Here is a 26,543-nt window from a genome sequence, read left to right as displayed (position 1 = left end):
TCACGGAGACTTCAGATGCCCCAACGCCTGTGAAGAGACGACTCGACGCCTGTGAAGAGACGACTCAAAGCCGGCGATATGTTATGCCATAAATTAATACTTGATTAACTAACTGTATTTTTCTATGTACATTTCCGAAATGCAATTTCTGTAAAGCTGCTTTGAGACAATGTGTATTGTGAAAAGCGCTATACAAATAAATTTGAATTGAATTGAATTGAATTGAATTGAGTCTTGACCGCAACACTGCGATGGTCATGTTCCCGCAATGAGAAAATGACTCATCCTCAAATGCTGCCTGAGCATGATCTAAGCCCAAACACATCAGGCACCGATTGTGCCCACGAAAGGGAACAATGCTATTCTTTATATTGAGGATAAAACTTTATGGAACATGCCATAAAAACATTTTTACGAAGGGCTTGACACTTCAACTCGCACAACATGATTTAGCCACGAGTAACATATTCCTGGAACAACATTCTTGTCTATCAATCTTAGGTCAACCTACTCCAAAAATAAGAGAGAAATAACTGGTTGATAAGAATGTTGTTTCGGGACCAATATGGATGTAATCACACTTGGAAGAAGTCATCTGATATTGATGATAGAGGCCTATCAAAAGACAAAAATAAAGAGGAAGTATCAATATTTTCTCAGTGTTGACTCATAAAGGCAGAGAAAGTTTAAGAAGATCCACAAAATTAAAATTGTTCATGTTCAGTATTAAAAATAAAGGTTCCAAGAACCACTTTTGTTTTCCCAAAAGAACCTTTCAAAGAAACAGTTACAAAAAGAAAAAGATTCTAAGGAAGAAGAACCTTTGAATAAGCTAAAGAATCTTTTTCCACTTTACAGTTTCCATGGATGTTAAAGGATTTTCATGGAGCCATAGATGGCAATAAATAACCTTTATTTTTAAGAGTTGTGGCGGGAGAAGCAAACGGCAGACAAAGTGGGAGTTGTGTCAGGCCTCGGAGAGGCATTTATAATAATAATAATAATAATAGATTTTATTTATAACGCACTTTTCATGCCAAAGAATCTCAAAGTGCTACAAAAGAGCAACAATACAATAGCTACAGAATATTAAGAACAATAAAATCAGCACATAAAAGCCTTTCTAAATAAAAAAGTCTTCAGTTCTGCCTTGAAGGTGTCCAGGCTCTGTACTTCTCTCAGATCACTCGGAAGGTGGTTCCAAAGCCGAGGTGCAGCTGAGCAGAAAGCTCGGTCCCCCATAGTGCGAAGTCTTGTGGTCGGGACCTGAAGAAGTAGGTGACCTGATGATCTGAGAGTGCGGGAGGAGGATTTCAAGGTGATGAGTTCTTGTAGATAAGGTGGTGCATGACCAGTGATACATTTGTGTGTGAATAGCAGAATTTTGAAATCAATCCGTGATGAAACAGGGAGCCAGTGGAGTGAATGTAGGATGGGAGTTATGTGATCATATTTTCGGACTCTCATGAGGACTCTGGCAGCGCTATTTTGGATGTATTGTAGCTTCTGCATGTTTCTGGCAGAAATCCCAATGAAGAGTCCGTTACAATAATCCAACCTGGTGGAAATAAAAGCATGAAAAAGTTTCTCTGAATCCGAAAGAGTTAAAAGAGGACGTAGTTTGGAGATATTTCGAAGATGGTTGAAGGAGGTTTTGCAGATATATTGAATGTGTTCATTGAAGGTCAGCTGCGGGTCAAACCTAACCCCTAGGTTTGTAACTGAGGAGGAGAAAGTGATGACTTGGTCGTCCAGGATGAATTGAGATACGGGAGAGGAGTGGATCTGTTGTGGGGTTCCAACAAGTAGTGCCTCAGTTTTACCGCAATTTAGCTGGAGGAAGTTGCTAGCCAACCATTCCTTTATCTCCAGTAGACATGTGTTGAGTCGCGACAAGATTGCGGAGGAGCTTGGAGCAGTTTTAATATAAAGTTGCAAATCATCCGCATAACAGTGGAAAGATAGTCCATGTCTGCTGATGACAGAACCGAGGGGAAGCAGGTATAGAATAAATAGGATAGGGCCGAGAACCGACCCCTGCGGAACACCACACGTAACAGGGAGCAGCCTGGACTCATATTCTCCTAAAATGACTCGTTCAGTCCTACCAGAGAGGTAGGACTGAAACCACTGCAGTGCTGTTCCCGATAGTCCAACTGTATTGTGAAGGCGGTCCCGAAGGATGGTATGGTCGACCGTGTCGAATGCCGCTGTTAGGTCGAGTAGAATGAGCAATGATGGTGATCCTGAATCAGCTGCCATGAGAAGGTCATTTGTCACCCTTAGCAGAGCTGTTTCGGTGCTGTGGGCCGAATGAAAGCCTGATTGAAAAACCTCATATAAGTTATTGTGTTCTAGATGGTTATGAAGCTGAATGGCAACTTCCTTCTCTAGAACCTTTGACAGAAAGGTGAGGTTGGAGATTGGTCTGTAGTTTCCCAGGACCTCTGGGTCTAGAGTTGGTTTCTTAAGTTTCGGACAAATGACAGCAGCTTTAAGGGCAGGAGGGACAACGGCTGTTTTTAGTGAGAGATTAATAAACTCAGTGATGATTGGGCTGACACTGGAAATGAGCGACTTGAGCCAAACAGTCGGGATGGGATCCAGGATGCAGGCGGACGGCTTCATTTTATTGATGATTTCCTCAACATGGCTCTGCTGAACCTCGGCAAAGTACGGAAGGATCGTCAATCCACCGGACAGGGGGTTGGAGGACGATGGAGACAGTGATGGAGAGCCAGATGTAGATATAGAAGTGCGTATGTTATTGACTTTAGATCTAAAAAAGTCCATGAAGCTGTTGCATCGCTCCACTGTGGCTTCAGTGGATATAGATGATTTCGGCTTCAGGAGATTGTTTACTGTAGAAAAAAGCTGTTTAGAATTTCCAGTGTTCTTATTGATGAGGTTGGAATAAAATTTTGCGCGTGCACCCTTCAAGGACTTAAGATAAGCCTTTTGATGGTCACGGAATGCAAGATTGTGAACAGTTAGACCAGTCTGTTTACAGCGTTGTTCCAGGATACGGCCATCAGTTTTCATTTGCCGCAGTTCCTGCGTGAACCAGGGTGCAGAGCATTCGAAGTTGACTTCCCGTGTCCTGACAGGGGCATGGCGGTCAAAAACACTGCTCAATGATGTATTGTAGTGATCCACTAGTCCGTCCACTGTTGTAGAGACTGGGCAGTTTATATTGGACTGAAGGTCTGCGGTGAAAGAATTTGGGTTTATTTGCTTCCAGTTCCTGAAAGATATTTGGCGTTTTGGTCTAATGATGGGCAGTGAGAATGTAAGGGCCATAGAGACCAACTTGTGATCAGACACGCCCAGATCTTTCACCTCCAGGTTGTTTATGGGGGCCGCGTCAGTAATGACAAGATCTAAGGTGTGACCCTTGGTGTGCGTAGGAGCCTTCACATGTTGGTGGAGACCAAGACAATCGATCAGACTCAGGAACTCTGTTGCAAGATGACAGGAGGGTTTGTCAATATGGATATTAAAATCACCAAGAATAACAATCCTGGTTGACATAGAACAAAGTGATGTAAGTAGATCATGTATTTCAGGGAGAAATGAGGAGTGTGGTTTGGGGGGACGGTATATGAGAAGCACTGTCATGGAGTATGGAGGTTTACATTTGAAGGCTAAACATTCCATTGAGGTAAGATCAGGCAGTGGCAAGGGAGAGAGTTTCAGTTCGTCCCGATAGATTACGGCCAAACCACCCCCACGTCCAGAGCTGCGTGATTTTTCCATATAGACATAACCCTGAGGGCAAGCTTCATTTAGTACTGAGTGGTCGCCTATTTTGTGCCAAGTTTCCACTAGGCACATGAAGTCTAATCCTCTATCCAGAATGTGGTCATGGATAAGCAGGGATTTATTGGTAAGGGATTGTGTATTGAATAATTCCATGGTGGCAGGAGACAGAGCTGATGGTGAACATCTCTGTAAGCTCCGCAGTAACCTGTGGTCCACTCCATGTTTTATATATATCCCACCGCTAGAGGTTCTCAGGAGCGGTGAAGGGTTCCTACATACTCCAAGCGCGGCAGTGATCTGATGACGCCGTTGTAGTGCGACACGCGTAGCTGAAGACCAGATGGAGGGGATCGTCGATGCACCATGCAGGAGATAAACAAAGTCTTTCCGAGCACTTCTGTGGCAGTACCGGGGTCGGCGCAAAAGTCCAAGCTGTCTTATGGCTGTGATGCAAGGTGGAGCAGTGTTGCAGTTAAGACTCAGCAGTTGAGAAATGGAATATTTCAGCATCATGCTGGACGCTGGTGGTGTTCGCACAGAGTGTTTACACCAAAGAGCGGCAGTAGGTACGTTGCTAAAGCACCCAGTCAAAAAGATTGTTGCGGTACAGAGAGGTAGGAAACTTGCAAGGGGCATAAAAAAGACCTATAAAAAAAACACTTTCTTAAAATACGCTAAATTAAAATCAGAAATGGAGAAGCGGCGAACAGACAGCGCCAGCGTCCTCTCCCTCTCTTGATAGCAATCAATCGGCTGTTGTGTGTGCTTTACTGTTGTAATTATTAAATTAATTAAACATAAAATATCCAAAACAGGGAAATAATCTGTTAAAATAAAAGGGTATCTTGTGTCCTCGTTGTGTCAGGGAATTGTGAAGGACGGGTAGTGAAGATATGGGATGGGTCCAGGTAAGGGGGGCGCGCTTCTCTCTCTCCAGGCGGCTTTGGCATTGTGGTTTATCCTCTTTATCAATGACAACTTGAGAAGAATAGCGGCCCGGCATCCTAGCCAGTCAGTGGCATCATGCATGCTTCTCTGCTCGGACCGCAGGTCCGGTGATTCATAACTCTGTCGGTGCATTTAACAGCGACGGTGATGAGGCTTCTTTCTCGACAGGTGTGCTTCATCACACGCAGCCAATTCTCCTCTTCGGCGCCCCTCTTCTCCAATCACACCCACTACAGTCGGGAACCTGGCGAAGCACAGCGAATTAAGGGACTGGGTGGCGCTGATTATCAGGGAGAGGCAGTCGATCCGTCACAGAGTGTTGTGTTAAAGAGTGTGTTCAAACTTGCCAGGTTTGGTTAGTTTACAACAAACTCTGGTACAATTGCTCTGCTAGTGCGGTTCATTTGAATAAGTGTGAACACTGCCATCCAAAACCCTTTGGGCACCAAATAAGTGGCTTCTAAATGAACTCTGGTGTGGTTTGACTGAAAAATGCAACACAGACCAAAGACATCTAAACAAAGCAAAACAGGACGTGATGTGACGTGATGTCACAAGATCCGATCCAAAAATGATAGAATGCTCAAGCATACCTGTTTTTTCTTGACATAGGAGTTATGTTGCCCATTACAGTTCAGTACTGGCATTGGAAATGCCTTCTCCTTGCAGCAGATCTTCGTTTGTGTGCAATGGAGGATTTCCTGGTGCTGTTTTGACTCCTTTACACATTTTTACAATCTCTTTGCAAGTTCTCAGCTGGTAAAATACCATCATATATACGCACATACAACAAGCGCATTTAGCCCAGCACACAGTATTGTGTTGGATTTTCAGTAAGTTCTGTCACAAAATATTCGTCATAAAATCTGTTTTGTTTGTTTGTTTTTTATCTTTCGATTCAGTGTTTAAAATGACAGTGTGAACGATAAGCAAACCAGGAATAATAGTATCATTTACATTTTTTTTCTCGACCATTCGTGAACACACCCAAAAAATTTCTTGGAGACATGAGCTCATTGATTGATGGAGTGTGTGATTCAATATACATACTTGCGGAACAGCTCAATGTGAACCACAGCTGGAGCGATCTTCTCCACCACATCAGCTATGAAGTTATATCTGTGCCGGAGACTATCTGGATTGTCCTCTTGGCCTGGAGAACACATGGTAAACAAAGAGTCAGATTATATGGTACAGCAAATAGACTGTGTTAAATTCAACCCAATTATTTTTAAACAGAATTAAAGATAGTTCTAATTCTAATCATTATTTATTACAGGACTTGAATATGGATTGCGCCAGTGGTGTCAGGAGGTTGTACACCAAGGTCCTCAGTGCATGGAGCTCAATGGCCGTCCCTGGGGCAGGGCCCTGTGTGAGTTAGGGGAAGCAGGCCTTCCTCTGTCTGTTCGCCGTATCTTTAAGCGTGGGGCCCGTTGTGGTCGCACTAGTTGCACCACCAGTTTCTACCCCACTGTAGAGCTATGATGTCAGCCTACCAACACCACAACCTTAAATTTTTTGGCCAATTTGTAGGGGTGTAATGATTCCCTCATGTCATGATCGGATACATATCCTGATATTGAACTCACGATACGATATTATTTCGATACTCCAAGACATATGGTAAAAGGTTAACAAAAAATAAATGTTAATTAAAATGTTACATTTGACATTACAAATTGAAATGAAATGAATGGAAATTCATTGGAAATGAATAGGCTTGGACTTGGTGCTAGTAACCAAATGCATAGGACAATGGTGACACCAGAATAAAAATATATTAATTTTACTTTTTACTTTTCGTTTCAGTGCGACAGCGAACGGTAAAAAGTTAATTTTAGTAATTCAAGTAGATAGGTATTTTAACATTTTTCACTTGATGAAATATACAGTTTTGCGTTGTAAAACATACATGCATCTCATCTTACCAGAAACACGAGTTTCTGGTGCATTTTGCAGTGCATTTCTGGCAACCACAGTTACCATCTTTTCACTTTAAATTTAACATGATGTTTTTACCGTGATATGTTTTACTTACAAAATAATGAAATAAATGGAAGCGAAATATTGATTTGAATTGAAATTATTTCATTATATAAGAGGAAAGAGAGATTAGTGTGCTGCGAAAAACATGAAACTAGTACAGCTATGTATGAATGTGTTGCCAGGAGACAACAGTTAAATTTGACCACATACAGAATGCCATAATTTCTAAAACAGGAACCAGAGAGAGCTATTCAACTAGAATTATTCCATAAAACACCAGCAGACCTAATACTGCTTATAAAAAAGCAAAAATGAATAAGATGATTGTGATTTTATGGGAAACAGAGGTTGACTTGTCTAGGCAATGATGCATCCTTAAATTCACAGGAAGTCAGAAAGTGCTTATAAAACTTGGGAGTGAGTCAAACCCTTTTATAACTTTGCACATGTAACACTATCTTTTACCTTGTATAACCCTCCTTTCACAACATCTGCAGGCACGCACATCTGCACTGCCCCCTTGCCCATGTTAGGTAGCGTGCAATTTATTTCTTCCCTGAGGGTCTGTGTACAGTTCTATTTATCACTGTTTGAAATCCCCAGTGATAAATAGCTCCTTGACCCAAAACACCAAAATGTTTATGACCATTTTTTTTCTGGGAGATGCTTGACTATTTGGGTTATAAAAGAGAGTAAAACTATAATGCAACACAGATGGGTAAAACGACATTGCACGCTTGCCAAACCAAACACCGCCTACAAGATTAGTGTGGAATTAACAAATCACATATCTACTGTCTTGTCAGCTATTATGAATTATATCAGATGCTAGCTCAAGTCTTATCTTAATGACACTTGGCAACCCCTGAGAAAACCCTAGTCTTCTAAGTTGAAAATTGGTTGTAAATAGGAATTATATTTTACTGTAGTAGAAACACGCTTCTAAAAAATAATTGATTGCCATTCCCTCCAGCACATCCCATCATGACTCTGGAATCTTGATAATGGAATTGTTTTTCCTCCCTCATAATATGGCTCCACGTCTGTAGAGGGGTTAGCATGTTTAAAACGAGAAAAAAATTCATTTGTTATATCATAGCTGGCACAAAATGTAACACATTTATGCAACCCACATACGAGTCATGTTTTATGTGAAAAGTTCGAGTAATGATTCTATATGCTTCAGGGACACTGGGAAAGGTCAGGAAATGGCCACATGACATTTGCTCTTTGCAAGTGATACTTTAACAAACTGAAAAGAAAATGTTGCAGTTTTCATAACATTTTATAAAAAACCCCATCAATGTTAGGCATTATGTTATTTTAACTAATTTCACACAAATTCATAATTCGCTCTGTTCCTAAAAACCTAGTGAGCACCTGGTTGAGTAAAACAATGTATCTTAGAATGTGAAAACAATTTGCCTTGTGATGCTGTTTATGTTCACTGTATTTCTGTCAGGACCACTATCGTCAAATTGACGATAGCATACAGTTAGGATTGGCGGTATGGTTCTGTTTTGGGCAAGAACTCCCTGCGCAATGCGCATCCATGCAGCCTAGCATGGATAAGAGCAGGGAGAGCAGCAATAACCCCCCTTAGGGTAATGTTAATGGCATATGCATAGGTTAGTGGCAAATGGCAATGTAGATCCAATCTAATGGGGGAAGCATCACCCTAGCTGGAGCAAGCGAGGACACATTGCAACAAGCGTGTTGCTTTAGCCAATTTAACAGTGTATGGGATCTATTGGGGGAAGCTAACACACCTAGCAGCAGCAATCTGATACATCAAGCATGTTGTATAATCGCAGAACTATTGCTAAAACTAGTGTAGTTTTGCAGGGGATGCAACACCCTACAGCAATAGCTCAGACTAGTGGCAACAAAATCTGATACAACAAGCATGTTATATAACCATGGGACTAGTATTAAAGGGTTAGTTCACCCAAAAATGAAAATTAAGTCATTAATTACTGACCCCCATGCTGTACCAACCCGTAAGACCTTCGTTCATCTTCGGAACACAAATGAAGATATTTTTGATTAAATCTGAGAGGTGGATCACTGCTACATAGGCTGCCAGAGGGAATGAAACTTGACGGCCCAGAAAGTCATTAAAGAACATGTTTAAATATTCCATGTGCCTACAGTGGCTCAACTATAAGTTTATCAAGCGACGAGAATACTTTTTTTCCGAAAAAAAACAAACATAAATAACGACTTTATTCGACTATTCCTTTTCTTCCTTGTGGGCCTGAGACGAGAGTTCAAGAGATTTCCACGACGCATGCGCGAGAACTGAACAAGAAGCATTAGAAGAAGAACGTCCTCTTCTCAGTTCTCGTGCATGCGTCGTGGAAATCTCTTGAACTCTCGTCTCAGGCCCACAAGGAAGAAAAGGAATAGTCGAATAAAGTCGTTATTTATGGGTTTTTTTTCGGAAAAAAAGTATTCTCGTCGCTTGATAAACTTATAGTTGAGCCACTAATGACTTTCTGGGCCGTCAAGTTTCATTCCCTCTGGCAGCCTATGTAGCCGTGATCCACCTCTCAGATTTAATCAAAAATATCTTCATTTGTGTTCCGAAGATGAACGAAGGTCTTACGGGGTTGGTACAGCATGGGGGTGAGTAATTAATGACTTAATTTTCATTTTTGGGTGAACTAACCCTTTAAAACTAGTGTAGTCCGGTCAGGGAAGCATACACCCTGTAGCTCTGAGTCATATGCAAGGTGCAGCTAAGCAATGAAGTACAGCGTGCTTCCTCATTCATGAACATGAATTCTGCTCCCATCGTACTGAATTCCAATGGTTGTGGATGTGAAAAGGACGACTCCCATGATTCCACACATTCATGGGATCATCAAGCTACGATGTTGTTAGTGTTGAATGACAGCCCTAAGGCTAAAACAATGCTTTCATTACCACAGCATGTTGCTTAGTACAGTATGCTCAATAATACTAGAAGCCCAAGTAATGAGCATATATTCGATAAAATTTGCATTGCATTGCAAATGGAGGATGCTGCACATTGGTGGTTGAGGAGATTCCCCCTTCCATATGTAAAGCGCTTAAAATTTAATTTTAAACATTTAATTTTACATTATTACAGTCCACTTTTTTAAGTGTGTTAAGAATAGTTATAAAAATGAAGAATTGTATGTTAAATAAATTTATATCTAATCTGTGATATGACAATATGGTTTATTTCTGTTATTTTTGTTTTGGCTAGTAATTTTACTCTTTATACATGCAACAGATTCCATTTCTTCACACTAAAGCTATGTGTAATTTTATGCTAAATTATTTGTCATTTTGAAATTATACGAAAATCTAGAAGCACATATACATCTAGATGTTTTCAATGAAATCAATAGTGTACTGAGAGAGTAGTCTCTTCAGACATCCCCACAGTCATTTCCATTTCAGAAATTCAGCGGCTCTGTGTCTGGAAAATATGGATTCTTATGCAAGATGAGAAGTTTTCCTCAAGGACAAAGAACATTGGGAGATCAAGAGGCATTTATCTCTGATGGCTGAGGAGGTTTCAAATGTTAACTTAACATCATTCACTACAGATTTGCTTTCCACTCACTGATCTCATATATAAATATTTTAGAAATATTAAATTATACGGTTACACTTTATTTAGATAGTCCACTTTAGACATTCTACTAACAATAAGTAACTTTTCAATGTCAACTAACTCTAATTAGAGTATTAGTAGACTGTGAGTAGACTGTTAGGTTAGGGTTCGGGTTAGGAGAATAAGTTGACTTGTAGTTGCCAATTTACTTATAGTCAGTAGAATATTAAGCAAATATATTCTAATGAGAGTTAATTGACATGTAGCTGCAAAGTTACTTACAGTTAGTAGAATGTCTTAAGTGGACTATCGAAATAAAGTGTTACCAATTATATTATCTATATTGGATCAGTGTTCTATGTTTTAAATCCACAGGCCCATTCCAACATTGCAACTCATGTATTATCTAGAATTCGGAGTTCTCTTATGGGAGGTTCTCTCGTATTGCATAAGTTGCTTACAGTAGGGGTACAGTCATCTTTTCTCGAGATATGAAGCCAAAAATTATCCTTAATTTTGTACTTATTGTCAATGCAGTGCAGCAGTTAGCAGACCTAGAGCAGGCTGTCTAGCGTGCTAATTGGCTGCCCAGCGGCTACTGCAGCAGCCTACCACTGAGCCTGGCGTGACGTCACGCCCATTGAGTCACAGCCCGCCATAATGGGTGTGGCTTAGCGTATAAAAGAGAGGCTCGGAGGCTGCTTCCCTGATTTTCATCTCTTCAGCGAAGCTCTTCGCATCGCTGGATCCTGAGAGAAGCCGCCGCCGTCGAAACCAGCGACTTGCAAGCAGAGGACAGCGACTGAAGAAGACGGCCGACTTCGCCGCCTTCAGCCATCTGTGCCTGCTACGCTATCCGGCGGCAGTATCCTTTACTCTACTGTGCGTGTTCGCACTTCTGTCTAAAAGAGCACGAGACGTTTTTCTTAAAATGTCTCGCACTTCCTGTGGCTCGTGCCGAGCCTCGCTCAGCGCCGGAGACCGCGATGTGATCTGCGCTCTCTGCCTGGGCCCGGACCACGCAGCCCTCACACTCCATTGCGTCCATTGTGAGGAACTTCCGATGTCAACCCTGTGGGCTCGACTCAAAGTTTTCAACGTGGAAGCTGTCTCTGCCCTCTGTGAAACCGCGCAAGAAGAAGCGCCGTTTCCCAAAGACCGCCGGAGACGGATGTGGTGTTTAAGCGCTCGCCGGAGCCTCTCCCTCCAGCCTCTCCCTCGCCTTCTCTGCCCCCCCTCCTGGACGCGCAGCTGCCTCACTGCCGCTGCTTCAGGGGACGAGGCGGAAGGCGACGCCGCAGGTGACAGCTGCTCTATCCTGGCCTCGGACAGTGAGGATTGGTCGGGTTCTCACCACTCCGCCTCCTCCTCTGTCCAGGAATCCGGCCGTACGCGTGCTAGCGTGGAAGCGGAACTCATACACCTCCTCTCCATGGCCGTCGACCAGCTCGGTCTTGAGTGCTCACCGCCGAAAGAGCTCGCTCCTAACAGACTGGGCGGCTATTTCCTACATCGTCGCCCTCAAGCGCCCGCATCCAGGCCCGCACCTTTTCTGCCGGAGCTCCACACGGAGCCTTCTAAATCGTGGAATGCACCATTCTCCGCGAGGCTCCACTCTCATGTCTCCTCGGCGCTCTCCCAAGTGGACATCGCCGCCGAGAAGGGGTACAATGCTATTCCCCCAGTGGAGGAGGCGGTAGCAGCGCACATTTGTCCGCCCTCCGCGGGATGGCGCTTAAAGTCTGCCCACCCGTCTAAAGCCTGCAGGACCACGTCTGCTCTCGTCGGCCTCGCGTTTTAAGCCGCCGGACAGACTTCGCCCGCCCTGCACTCTATGGCTGTGCTTCAGATCCTTCAGGCCGATCTCCTCCGTGAATGGGACGAGAAAGGCAGGGACCCAACCGCCATCACGGATTTGAGAAGCGCAACGGATCTTTCCCTTCGTGCTACGAAATCCAGGGCTCAGGCGATTGGAAGATGCATGGCTTCGCTCACCGTCACAGAGAGACACCTCTGGCCACACTTTCTCCTGTTCATACGAGACCACCACGTTCTAGTCCGCTCGGACAACATGTCTGTGGTATCATACGTGAACTGTCAGGGCGGTGTCAGATCCAGGAATCTCTGCGATCTGACGGAACGCCTCCTCGTAAGGTATCAGCACTTACTGCGCTCGCTGAGAGCTGCACATGTGCCAGACCACCTGAACGACGGCCCAGACAAACTGTCCAGGGACAACGTTCCCCCAGGGGAATGGTTCCTGCACCCCCAGACAGTACAATTGCTATGGCGCCTTTTCGGCAAAATGGAAGTCGACCTGTTTGCGTCAAAAGACAACGCTCACTGCCCGATGTTCTTTTCAAAGAACGAGGACGCGCTGGCCCAAATCTGGCCCAGCCGCCCACTTTATGCTTTCCCTCCGGTCTCACTGTTGCCACAGGTAATCATGTCACGCACAGCCCCTTGGCCGATTCCGGTGAGGAGAGATCTCCTCTCTCAAGCCCGCGGCTCAATCTGGCATCCCCATCCAGAGCGCTGGTCTCTGCACGTATGGTTAATCAACAGATACCCGTTGTCTTGCCAGAAGGGGTTATGAACACGATTACGCAGTCCAGAGCTCCCTCTACGAGATGGCTCTACACGTCTAAATGGTCGGTGTTCTCCAAATGGTAGGCCAACAGAAATCTGGACCCACGAACATGTGGGTTATTGTGGTTGCTTAGCTTCCTTCAAGAGCTGTTGGACAGGGGCAGGTCCCCCTCCACGCTTAAAGTTTATGTGGCAGCCATTGCAGCGTTCGCTGAGTCGACGCACGGCCAGTCAATAGGAAGGAACGAGCTGGTCATCCACTTCCTTAGGGGAGCCAGGAGGATGAATCCCCCGTGACCCCCGTCGCTTCCTATATGGTATCTTTCTTTGGTCCTAGAGGCCCTGAAAGCATACCCCTTTGAACCGCTAGATTCCGTGGACCTAAAGTACCTCTCGCTTAAAACCGTTTTTCTGACAAAACTGTCATCAGTCAAACGTGTGGGGGATTTACACGCGCTAACCATTAGCACTGCGTGTCTTGAGTTTGGACCAAATGACTCTAAATTCATCCTCAAACCAAGACATGGCGATGTCCCTAAGGTGATTGGCACTCACTTCAGAGCGCAGCTCATTTCTCTATCGGCTCTGCCAGCATCCGATAGTGAGAGCGATGTTAATCTTCTCTGCCCTGCCAGGGCGCTGAGGGCTTACATTATGCGCTCCGCCCCTTTCAGGAGCTCGGAGCAGCTCTTTGTTTCGTTTGGTGGGTGCACCAAGGGTCTCGCCGCCTCAAAACAGAGTCTGTCCAGATGGATGGTGGACGCTATAGCGAATGCTTATGTGTCTAAAGGTCTGCAATGCCCTTTGGGCATCAGGGCTCATTCCACTAGGGGTGTGGCCTCGTCGTGGGCTTGGTCCAGCGGGATTTCCATTCATGACATTTGTGCGGCGGCGGGCCTCTTGTCCACTTCAGTCGGTGAAAACCAGGGAAGCAGCCTCCGAGCCTCTCTTTTATACGCTAAGCCACACCCATTCTGGCGGGCTGTGATGCGTAGAGGGCGCGACGTCACACCAGGCTCAGTGGTAGACTGCTGCAGTAGCCGCAGGGCAGCCAATGAGCATGCTAGACAGCCTGCTCTAGGTCTTCTAGCTGCTGCACTGCGTTGACAATAAATACAAAATTAAGGATAATTTTTGGCTTCATATCTCGAGAAAAGATTACTTTACCCGTAGCGTAAGCAACTTACACAATACTTGTTCCCTCTTCTAGAGAGAACCGAGGTTAAATTATATAACCGAGTATGTTATTGGTCATTTATTCTTGAAAATCGTAATTATGATATTTCTGACTCTACATGAAGGGCACATAATACATAACCCTTGTGAAATGCAATGCAATTAATTGTATTGAATGTGTATTTCAAATCTTAAAGGTATATTTAAAAAAAATGTACTTGCAGATAATATAATACTAAGAAAAAAAAACTTGTATACTTAAAAAGAGTACACTTTTTTAATTTCAGGTTGATGAGTTATACGAGTCGATAATTTTTTGCAAATACTGTACCATGAAAATGAAAGAATTGTGCCATAATAGTGCCTGCCAGTGGCAAAATTCTCTTATCAAACATCATACATTTCATTGTTAACTCCAAATATAGCTTGCACAAAAATGAATGTTTAATGATTAAACGTTAAACACTTTGTTTTGTTTATGTTTATGTTGGATGATAGCAATATGCACAGTGATAGAGTATAATTGATTAATCATAACTATGGTCACAAAAGCTGTGTTATAACAATTAAAATGACAAAGGGTGTTATGCAAATACACTGTATACATGATTTATTCGAAGCTGCCAATAAGACTATTGTAATACTTTAAACAAGAATACACTATTTTAGTTTTATTACTTAAAAAATCCTGTTTAATTCAGTGTTAAAGCCTGTTCACCCAAGGACGACAACTATAATGATTATAACAATAATGATATCGTTCTAAAAATCATTCTAAATATAAAAGAATAAGAAAGTCCACACCCCAACTATAACGACAATGGCACAGAGAAACAATATAGTTAAGATTTGTTTTCCAGATGATGAATGATAAGAACATTGACAGCCAATCAGAATCCATCCTGCTTTAAAAGCTTGACTATTTAAAGTGGCAGAGGACAGAACAGCAGTATGCGTGCTTAGAATAAACAGAAAAATATTGTGTGTTGTTAGTTATATAGTTATGTAATATAGTTATAGTTATATTTATAGTTATCGTTCTTGGTGTGAACAAGTCTTTACTTTCTAAGTGAAAATTGTACGTATATTCTACACCAAAATTGTTTTTTCTTCAGTGTAAGCAAAATAGTTTCAGACAGTTTATATTGTGCTGATATGACATAAGAACCCTCAAAAATGTATCCTGTGTTATTTTGTTGTGAAACAAAGATCTATTATCAAAGATCTTTGATGGCAAACCAGACTACAGAACATGTTTCGGATTACAGCTAGCAGGCTATAAATCATGTAGAAATTCAGAATTCAGAAGTTCCAGGTGGAATTTGTGCCAGTTCTTTTTATGAATGGGGAAACTGTCGTAGATGCACTATGCAAACAAACAGATGTCATTAGCCTCACGTAAACTCAATTGTTTCATCATCGCTGCCTGTGCCAGCTAAAAAGGATTGCACATAGACTTAGAGACCGTTGTGATGTAATGTCGTTTGTGGCTATTAGTAGATTGCCTCCTATTGGCTTAAACAGAGAGATGATTCCTTACCAACAGTAGCATGTGCAGCCACAAGTTTTTCATCTTTCAATGCAAATGGGCCAAACAGGACGAGCTAGGAGCCCCAAATCCCCACATTTTTTATCTTATATATACAAAAATGTAACCACTAACAATGTAGAATAAAATTTTAATCTGTAAATTATAGAAAGTTATAAGTGAAAGTGTCACTTCAAAATACAGTTTTATTGACGTTAACAACGCAATGAGGCAAAGAAGAACATGATGAATGGAAAGAGGCACTTGCCAAAAAGCAAAAATGTAAAAAAAATTATAATAATTAAAGTTGGGACATAAATACCATGTTACTTTTTGTTCTCTCAGCCATGTAAAAAAGTATGTTTGTCTAGATAGTGTACACAAGATTGCTTCAAATTGCAGCTCTGCAGCTATAAGTTATGTTAGTGTTTAGGAGCAAATGTAGGCCTACAGCCTACATGTATTCTTGAAAATAGAAATGTTTTGCAAGATATGGAATTTTTGCAAGACAATGAATTATATTGTTTAGTGAGACTCTTGCATGATATATGCATTAATGTAACATCAAGCAGCCTATTGTTTTATAAGAGCAATTAATCTAATTTCTCTCAAATATACTGTAAATCATTTTATTTTCTTGTTAAAAATTATATATATATATATTTTTTATCTATTTATAATATATATTTACAAGTTTCTTATTCTTCTAGAACAAGACTTAATATTTACATTTTAAGTCAACGTCGAATACTAGTTGCTAATTCAGTGTAAGTCTATGCATATTTTTTCACCACTTTTATCATCCACTATGCTAAAACCCTCCAAATTTATTAGAAAGGTACACCTCTCCCAAACAAGTGGTTTGAGGTATCATTCATGTCTGCATGATAGACGTGCGGGATGAGTTTAAAACTTACTTATTGTTCAGATCACTAACCATAAACATGAGCAATAGTAATAGAGATGCCTGACTTAGCTTGTATTATACTTAGAAGCATTACATTTACTGTAAAGGGATTATATATATATAAATCATGTAAGATCTGGCAACCACAAGTTCAAAGTCTTCAAAGATCCCAGAGGGTACATCATTTCTAAAGCATATCTGCCCTTTTCCATGTCAGTGGTATTTTTCCTGATCCCAGAACTTCACTGTAGGCATAAGATTTTCCTTGCAGCTCTTATACTCTGCATGCCACCATCTGAGATTGGCTTGTGGTATGCATTTCCTCCTCTGATGCAAACTCAGCACTTGGGGCAAACCAAAGAGTGTGTGTTGGCTTTATGCAGCATAACACCCTTCCTTCTACTTCAGCTTATGCTTGAGACAGACACTCTTTTTGCAGTAAAAACTCCATGTAGTCAGTGAAAATCCACACCACTGATAATCTTGCTCATTAAATCACCCATTAACTCAAAATTTGATGTCTGTCAGCAATTAAAGCCAAATGCACTATTTTTTTCAGTTCGGGGAATTTCAAAAACATGATATCACACATATGTCCTTCATGGATCATTTGGGCGTACAACAATGTAAGTGTTTGGGCAAGACCCCTAGTCCTCTCATCACAGGGTAGTTGACATCATTTAAGGGTGTTTCTTCATCTATGGGCACTTTTATGTGCCAGAAGTTGGTTATATAAGTTGTTGTTATATAAAGTTTTTTTAAAAAACATTTTTACCATGCCATTATCATTTATTTATCAGGCTACTTTTCAAATGCCCTTTGTATATAGATTTTATTGTTCCTTATCCATGTTATCCTTATCCAAAAAAGTTTGTGTACTTTTCTACCATAGTGCACAATAGTATCAGTGAAGAGCTTTAGATGAAATATGAGGAATGTAATGCATGGGGCGGGGGAATAAAACGTTTATTTTCAATGTCAAGGCCACTCTAATTTCTTGAACAAGAACATGTGGATATTAATATCGCAGGATCACATGGCACGAGATCTCGTAACACCCCATTATTGACTTAACTTTATTATTGGCCTGATTTATTAACTTACAATCTCAGGGGGTACCTTAAGTAAATATATTAGGTTAAAGAGGTTCAGCTGACAAAAAAGTTGGGGAATCCCTGCATTGCACTTACTGTATATTTACCACTTACCTGATCCTGATCGATTGCTCCTGTCTGCCTAGCTGCCTGCTGTGTTTTGTTTGCTTCGAGGCTGTAAGCTCTGTCTAAGCCTCGTATTAGCTTTGTATTTCTTTCTGTTTTGAACCATCATTTACTACCATTTCTAGTTGTTTATACTACTAAATACAGCTTAGACAACATCTCAGATTAACCTGACATCGCTAGCTTCCGTTATTGTTAGCACAACACGCTAGTAACACCCTAGCCTGTTAACGAGCCACCCGTGCGCTCAGTTATTTATTTATTTTTCTCTCGTGCGCCCGCGCCTCTGAGTTCATAAAAAGCCCAGGTGAGTAAGAATCAGTCAACAAACACGGTGAGTAATGTCTGGTCCTGTTATTGTCACCTGCACTTCATGTTACATGTTTAGCATAGCCTTCCCCGTTTGCAATATAGGGTTTATATCATATGTGATAAATGCAAGGAAACAGTCAGGCTGACGGAGAAGATTTCAGAATTAGAAACACGCATCCAAACTTTAATTGAGGATAGTAAGTGTGCTAGAGCTTTAGATACTATTTTGGATGCGCCTAGCATAGTGAACTCTTTACATGATTCGGTTCCGGCTGAATTATTGCCTGTGCAGCCAGGCAGATGGGTGACAGTGAGGGATCGCTCTAGACGCGGATCAAAAAACCACTCTTCCGTTCCGATTACCACAACAAATCGATTTGCCCCACTCAGTGAAACACCCACTGAGAATTCTGTTGATTGTGCACTGGTAATTGGCGATTCTATTACACGGAACGTGAAAATAGGGACACCAGCCAACATAGTCACATGTTTGCCGGGAGCCAGAGCGCCTGACATCAAAGCAAATTTAAAAGTGCTGGCTAATGCTAATCGTAAATTCTCTAAGATTGTTATTCACGTCGGCACTAATGATGTTCGACTCCGCCAGTCGGAGATCACCAAAATTAATATTAAAGAGGTGTTTGAACCCGCAAGTATGATGTCAGGCACTGTAATTTGCTCTGGCCCCGTTCCTGTTCGAAGGAGTGATGAGATAGTTAGCAGATTGTCATCACTCAATGGCTGGCTGTATAAGTGGTGTCCGCAAAATAATATTGAATTCATAGACAATTGGAAAAGTTTTTGGGGCAAACCTGACCTGTTGAAAAGAGATGGTATTCATCCCTCCTGGGATGGTGCTGCTCTTCTCTCTAGTAATTTGGCTCATAGTCTTAGAGACAAAACATGACAATCTGGGGCTCAGGTCAGGAAGCAGACAAACTGGCCAAACCGACCATCTGCTAGCGGCCTCGCGTCACCAAGGTCAGATAATTCCCATCACATAGAGCCTCTTTCACCTAGATATCATCATATAGAGACTGTGTCTGTTCCCCGAATTTGGAAATCCAAAAAACGTCCAAACCGATCTAAGGTTAAAAATGTAATTGATATTCAACAAATAAAAAATAGATATAATACAGATGAGCAAACGATAAAGCTTGGGTTGCTGAATATTCGATCCCTTACTTCAAAAGCGCTCATAGTTAATGATATGATTTCAGATTATAACCTAGATGTGCTGTGTATGACAGAAACCTGGCTAAAACGAGACGATCACATTACTTTAAATGAGTCCACCCCGCAAGATTACTGTTAGAAACATGAACCTCGCCTGAAAGGCAAAGGGGGAGGTGTTGCTGTAATTTATAGTAATATTTTCAAAACCACTAAAAAATCTAGTTTTAAATATACTTCTTTTGAAGTGTTGGTGCTTAATGTAAAAATATATAATGTAAACGATAAATCAAGTTTGAGAATTCTGCTGGCAACTGTATACAGGCCACCAGGGCACCATAAAGATTTTGTCAAAGAATTTTCTGACTTTCTATCAGAATTAGTATTGACTGCAGATAAAGTCCTAATTGTAGGTGATTTTAATATACATGTAGATAATGGAAAAGATGCAATGGGATTGGCATTTAAAGACATTCTTAACTCTATTGGAGTTAGACAACACATGTCAGGACCTACTCATTGTCGTAATCATACTCTAGATCCTATATTATCACATGGAATCAATGTTGATGCTGTTAAAATTCTGCAGCAGAGCGACGACATCTCAGATCATTATCTAGTCTCATGTAAATTACATTTAGCCAAGGCTGCAAAGCCAACTCCGTGTTACAAGTATGTTAGATCTATCACTTCTGCCACTAAAGATTGCTTTATCAATAATCTTCCTAATCAGTTTCATCATCTCAGCATCCCAGATAGCTTAGAAGAACTTGATATTGCAACAGAAACTTTTAACTCTCTCCTTTCCAGCAGTTTAGACACAGTTGCTCCGTTGCGCTTAAAGAAGATTAAAGAAAATAGTCCAACGCCGTGGTACAACGAGCACACCCGGGCCCTTAATAGAGCAGCCAGAAAAATGGAGCGCGACTGGAAGAAAACAAAACTAGAGGTATTTCGGATTTCATGGAAGGAGAGCTCGATTGCTTACAGAGAGGCTAGATCTGCTTATTTTTCAACCCTATTAAAAGAAAATAAACATAATCCAAGGTATTTATTTGAAAAAGTGGCTACACTAACGAAAAAGAAAGCTTCAAGCCCAGAAGTTTCCAAGAAACACAGCAGTAATGACTTTATGAACTTCTTCACATATAAGATTGATAATATAAGGGACAAAATTATAACTATGCAACCGTCTACTACAGCATCGCATCAGGGAGTGCATTATAGTCTCCCTGAGGTAAAATTTGATTCATTTGTTGCCATAGGAGAGGAAGAATTTTGCGAACTCGTTAATTCATCTAAATCGACAACATGTATCTTAGACCCTATACCGACTAAACTACTGAAAGAGATGCTTCCAGAAGTCATAGATCCTCTTCTTAACATCATTAATTCGTCTTTGTCTCTAGGATACGTACCACAAACCTTTAAGCTGGCTATGATTAAACCGCTTGTTAAAAAAACGCAACTTGATCTTACAGAATTGGTCAATTACAGGCCGATCTCAAATCTACCTTTTCTGTCAAAGATACTAGAAAAGGCAGTATCCTCACAACTGTGTTCCTTTCTTGAAAGAAATGGAATCTGCGAGGATTTCCAGTCAGGATTTTGACCGCACCATAGCACTGAGACAGCTCTCATTAGAGTCACAAATGATTTGCTCTTATCATCCGATCGTGGTTATATCTCTCTATTAGTGTTACTTGATCTTAGTGCTGCATTTGACACCATTGACCAAAACATTCTCTTAAATAGACTAGAAAACTATGTTGGCATTAGTGGAATTGCATTAGCATGGTTTAAATCATATTCATCTGACCGCTATCAGTTTGTAGCAGTAAATGAAGAGATGTCTTATCATTCACAAGTTCAGTATGGCGTACCACAAGGCTCAGTACTAGGACCGCTGCTGTTCACTCTGTACATGCTACCTTTAGGAGATATCATCAGGAAACATGGAATTAGCTTTCACTGTTATGCTGATGATACTCAGCTCTATATTTCTTCCAAACCTAACAAAACTCACCAATTCACAAAATTATCGGAATGCATAGTTGATATCAAAAATTGGATGACTAGTAATTGCCTAGTACTAAATTCTGAAAAGACAGAGATTCTAATTATTGGACAAAAAACTTCCACACGTAATAACCTAGAATACTGTCTAACACTTGATGGCTGCTCTGTTAAGTCTTCGTCGTCAGTTAGGAACCTGGGTGTGCTCTTTGATACCAATCTTTCATTTGAAAGTCACGTGTCTAGTGTTTGTAAAACCGCATTTTTCCATCTTAAAAATATATCTAAATTACATCATATGCTCTCACTGAAAAATGCGGAACAACTAGTTTGTGCGTTCATGACATCAAGGCTAGACTATTGTAATGCTCTACTGAGTGGTTGCCCTGCACGCTTAATAAACAAACTACAGCTAGTTCAAAACGCAGCCGCTAGAGTTCTTACCAGAACCAGGAAGTACGACCATATTAGCCCGGTTCTGTCAACACTGCATTGGCTCCCTATTAAAACATCGTATACATTTTAAAATATTGCTGATTACTTACAAAGCACTAAATGGTTAAGCTCCCGAGTACTTGAGCGAGCTCTTAACGCATTATAGTCCTTCACGTCTATTGCGATCTCAAAGTTCTGGCCAGTTGATAATACCTAGAATATCTAAATCGACTGCTGGCGGTAGATCCTTTTCCTATTTAGCACCAAAACTTTGGAACAATCTTCCTAACATTGTCCGGGAAGCAGACACAGTCTGTCAGTTCAAAGCTAGACTAAAAACACATCTCTTTGACCTAGCATTCTCATAACACTCTATAGACTTCTATAATTCAATATTAGGCTGCTTATATTAGGTCAGCCGGAACTGGGAACACTTCCCTTAAATCCTGATGTACTCGTTACATCATAAGAAGAATGGCATCTACGCTAATTTTAGTGTCTTTGTTTATCCCGAGGTTTTCCCGCAGCCTGCCGGATCCAGGCCGTTTCCAGATCTGACGAAGGACTTTCGCCTGGACCTGATGACAATGCAGTGCTGAAGTGCCATCTAGCCTCTCCCTATGGAGGATCCCTATACCACTCTACGGATAAAGCGTTGTGGAATTTTTCGGTTCGCGTACTTACCCAAAGTGATAAGATAAAATAAAATTCTGCATCAAAATTTATAGACAAGTAGTTTGTTTAGGCATGGTTTGTAAGGAATTACAAACCTGCGCACATATATTCAAACGCACATAACTATAGAATCAATTCTTAATGTGCATGTGAACGCCATCAGCGTCTATCACAGGTTCACGTTTAAAGTCTGTTTAGAGAGAACGGTGTCGTCTTAGCGGCCCCTAATTTAATAACAAATGATCATTTAGACGGAAGTGAATCAATCAAAACTAACTTTAGCTGGAAAAAACATTTTTCAAGAACCAATATAAAACCAAACCAATCTCTGTTACCTTAAATTATATGATTATCTCTGTAAAGCTGCTTTGAAACAATCTACATTGTTAAAAGCGCTATATAAATGAGGATGACTTGACTTGACTATATGAAATGATGAGAACTTGTAGATTTGAATGTGTTTGAAAGACAAAAGTCTTCCTAAGACAGTAATACAATTATGACACACTGAGTGATAATTCAAATAATAATTAAGGAGCTTATTATAGATTTGGGAGAACTTCTGAACATATAGATAGACCTTATACGCCAGAGAAACAAGCATGCAGCCATCTTTAGAATTTTTTTGTTTGAAATTCCTTTTTTGCTGAGGCTCTGTATATTTCTTTGGCACTGCTGTCAAAGAGTATTAAGCTGGTGGATTAACTTATTGTAGAGTTAACAAAAGATATCATGAGCATTGTAAGTTTTGAAGCGGATGTCATAACAAATGTAAGTCGACCGGGAAGCTTTTAAAAGGAGAATTTCATTCATAAATTCGTAAGATCCTACCATCATGCTGTGGAAATACAAACCGAAAGACATACACAAGGAGTGCAGCACTGAAAAAGGGACGGGGGCTACATAAAGTCTGTATAAGCAGTAGCCTTTTTTAGAAAACAACATTTAAAAGATTAAAAATATGTAGTAAGCAGAATCAATGAATTATGAAAAATACCATTGTGAGAATAACATTTATTCATGTAATCAATAAAAAACGTATCTGTAGTCTGATTACGAGTATGATAAAACATAATATAATATAATTGCAAGTACTTAATATTTGGAATCTGATCACGTAATCCAGATTACATGTAACTAGTAACAACTCAGCGCTGAAGGCATAAGCCCGTAAATTCATGTCTTCTGAAAATGAGTAAAAACAGCTCAAAGACTGTAAAATGTGACCTAGATCAGGATCCTCAGAGAATAGGTTTCTTAGATAATGTCCAGCCTCAAGAAGTCCAGATGTAGATTACAGCATGTGATGGGAGATGTCTTGCTGTAATAGCTTTGACTGAGTAGAAACAGAGTTTTGGCTGTAGATCTTAGATGAACTATTGAGCAGAACTCGGGTGCACAAAAACTCTTGACGTATAATGCTATTTTTGGCCAGTCAAACGGTGACCGGAACAAAGGTGAGGTGATAACTTAAAGAGCCCAAGGGAAGACGCAGAAAGCCGGGTTACATGGATTTGTGCAGACTGCGCCAGGCTTGATTTGGAAATCATTGTGTCCAAAAAGTTCTGGTAACACCTAATTAATCACATTGGAAGAGGCTTGTTCAGTGTGTTCAGAAGAACAAAACAAGTTTAGTACATTACAGATCCATTACAAACTGTCTGTTGCCTAGCTTTGACCACATAAAAGGGTCCAGGTGTGCTGTCAGAGATCTAATTTGACATATTCCTGCTTGATTTCAAAATATCCGGGTCTTTTTCAAACTCTCACCGGATTTAATCCATTAGAGCTTTCTGTACTGTCATCCTTAGAAACTCACCAAAATGGTCTTAGATGGTAGCATAATGTTACTGAATACCTTTTGTCTGTTTCTAAACGCTGTAAAGGCTTTAGAAATATGTTTTGATTGCATTTCTGTTTTATGGATAACAATTTGGGGGAAATGTTGGGTGGAGTTATGATGGGGCAGATCCCTTTGAAGCACTGGATTTATGGAGACCACTCTGTCTTTTCTGAAACACTAACTTTTTTTGAATTTACTTTTCCTCCTGCAATTCCAGGAGAATCTGGATGAACTACGACTGACTCCTCTGTCAGGGAATGGTCCAGAACTCTTCCTTGTGTGGTTATCTGCTATGGAGATGTGTTTTTGCACTCTATTCCAGTATGTTTCCAGTGCCAAGAATAAATCCCGGGTAATGGGGCTTCCAACGAACTGGCGAGATCTAATAAGCTTCAGTGTTTACCGTCTTGAGAAGGAGCCAGTTTAAAACAGGCAATATCAGATCCTGAGAATCTGCCAGCACTTTTTTTTTTTCATATGGAGAAAATAAAGTTAAAAAAAATATTTTCGAATTATTTAGCAGACGAAATGTCAACAAGTCACATTATTAAAATGTCAGCATTTTATAAGAGAGGGTATGTGAGGATAACGAGATATTAGCATTAGGGCACGGCACTTAGACTTTAAGGAATGGATTGAATTTAACGTTCTGTCTGAAATGCTCTTGTGTTTTGACTATTCAATTAAATTCGATTCACATTTATTTTGTATAGCACTTTTCACAATACAAATCATTTCAAAGCAGCTTTACAGAAAATGTCTACATTACAATTTAGAGTGATCTGTTATCAGAGGTAACTGTCTAAATTAGAATCACAGTTAGGGAAAAAGGTATTAATTTAAACAATGTAATAATTTAATGGAGAAACAATGAGCTCACTGAAGTAATGAATCCTTTTTTGTTAACAAATGATTATGACATTTAGAAAAATGTATCATTGGTGCACTATAGCCTACTATATAGCTTTGACTTTTCTGCAGACTAAATCCCTGCATAATTAAACCAATGCAATGTGATTTATGGTGCACTTAGTGAACTCACAATAGTTAGGAAGCTCTCACTGTGTTTTCACACAAAAACACTCAAAAATGTTGTTTAGGTATAGGCAGCTCACTAGTAGGCTTATGGAAATGGCGTCAAAACTCTCCAATTTGAGACTCCGGCCATCTAGGTAGGCAGCATACGTTTTTTGAACGCCAGTCTTACCTTTTCCGCAAGCTCCTCTCTGGATGAAGATGGTGGGCGGCTGCTGGAGTTTCTGCGCCCGGTTACTGACCCTCTTGAGTTCGCAGATGTTCCTGTAGGACACCCCATCACTCCCGCATACGGGATCAGGGCTCTTACACACGCACACGCCGGTCTTTCCTCTCCTCCTCACTGTGGTTGTTGTTCCGACCCCATCGGACACAGCGCACTCCAAACCCTCTCCACACTCCGGGTCACCCAGTTTTCCTGTCCCGCCGCAGGGCTCATCCTCGCCGGACGCGCACACTGGGCAGCAGTCGCACTGGTCCAGGATGTCTCCGGCCAGACAGTCGGCCGGTATGGGCGGACACAGACTCTTATCGCAGCGCTCCGGACAGCCGATCACATAACGCTTAGAGATACGCGCATCGCACAGCAACGGCACCAGAATAACAAACACGCATAAAACCCACAGACGCATTTTAATGTTAATATTAGGCTAAGTAAAATCTCTTCAAGTGACTAAGTAATGGAATACGTCACAGGACGAATAAAAATATAATGCTCGTAAAGTTGACAGACTTTGTTGTGCTGTCGAATGCCCGTTATCTTGCGCTTAAATGAGAGACTTTATAAAGCTTGAGGAGTATAAACAGCAACGCCGATTGGTTGAGTGTGTATGATGTCAACGATGTGGGTGGAACGAGCTGCAATGGTAAACAAAGAGGCCACGCCTCAAGCATGTGTCTAAATATTGTGGTAACAAATCCCTTGCCTGTTGAGAGATACGCAGTTCTATAGCCTACAATGCCAAAGAAACTTGAAAGTAATAGTTTACTTCAAAATGAAAATTCTGTCATCATTTACTCACCCTCAAGTTGTTTCAAACCTGTATGAATTTCTTTCTTCTGCTGAACACAATGGAAGATATTTTGAAGAATGTCATAACCAAACAGTTGATGGACCCCATTGACTTCCATAGTAGGAAAAAAATACCATGGAAGTCAATGGGGTACATCAACTGTTTGGTTACCGACATTCTTCAAAGTGAACTGAAGTGAACTTTAATTTAACCAAGAAGAAGAAGAAGAAGAATAAAAACCCACCTAATTTTGAAACAAGTTTACAGAGGATTTAAATTTTTACTAAAGGAGTGTCTATCTTTAGTAAAAAGTTTTATAGAATAAGAGGGAGG

The 26,543-nt window shown here is 40.9% G+C and overlaps 1 protein-coding gene across 2 annotated transcripts in view; it reads right to left on the bottom strand.

Annotated features, from left to right (window-relative positions):
• The window catches only part of htra1b (HtrA serine peptidase 1b), a 63,749-nt gene extending 37,751 nt beyond the window's left edge, over positions 1-25,998 (bottom strand). The window contains exons 1-2 of one of the 2 annotated variants that reach the window (XR_013195584.1): positions 25,370-25,963; positions 5,761-5,863 (exon numbers count right to left, since the gene is read on the bottom strand). Coding sequence is in view for 1 of the 2 variants with exons in the window: in XM_077205929.1 (XP_077062044.1) it covers positions 5,761-5,863; positions 25,370-25,829 (563 nt within the window). In the remaining variant the exon portion in view is untranslated. Of the gene's footprint in view, positions 1-5,760; positions 5,864-25,369 lie in introns of both variants that reach the window. The other variant, XM_077205929.1, reaches the window with a different exon arrangement.
• Between the last annotated feature and the right edge of the window lie 545 nt (positions 25,999-26,543).

This window comes from Siphateles boraxobius, unplaced genomic scaffold (assembly GCF_051911475.1).
Source record: "Siphateles boraxobius isolate OS27281-9 unplaced genomic scaffold, OSU_SipBor_1 55, whole genome shotgun sequence".
Classification (NCBI taxonomy): Eukaryota; Metazoa; Chordata; class Actinopteri; order Cypriniformes; family Leuciscidae; genus Siphateles; species Siphateles boraxobius.
The sequence above is the reverse complement of the archived record's forward strand: the minus strand, read 5'-3'. Positions and strand labels throughout refer to the sequence as shown.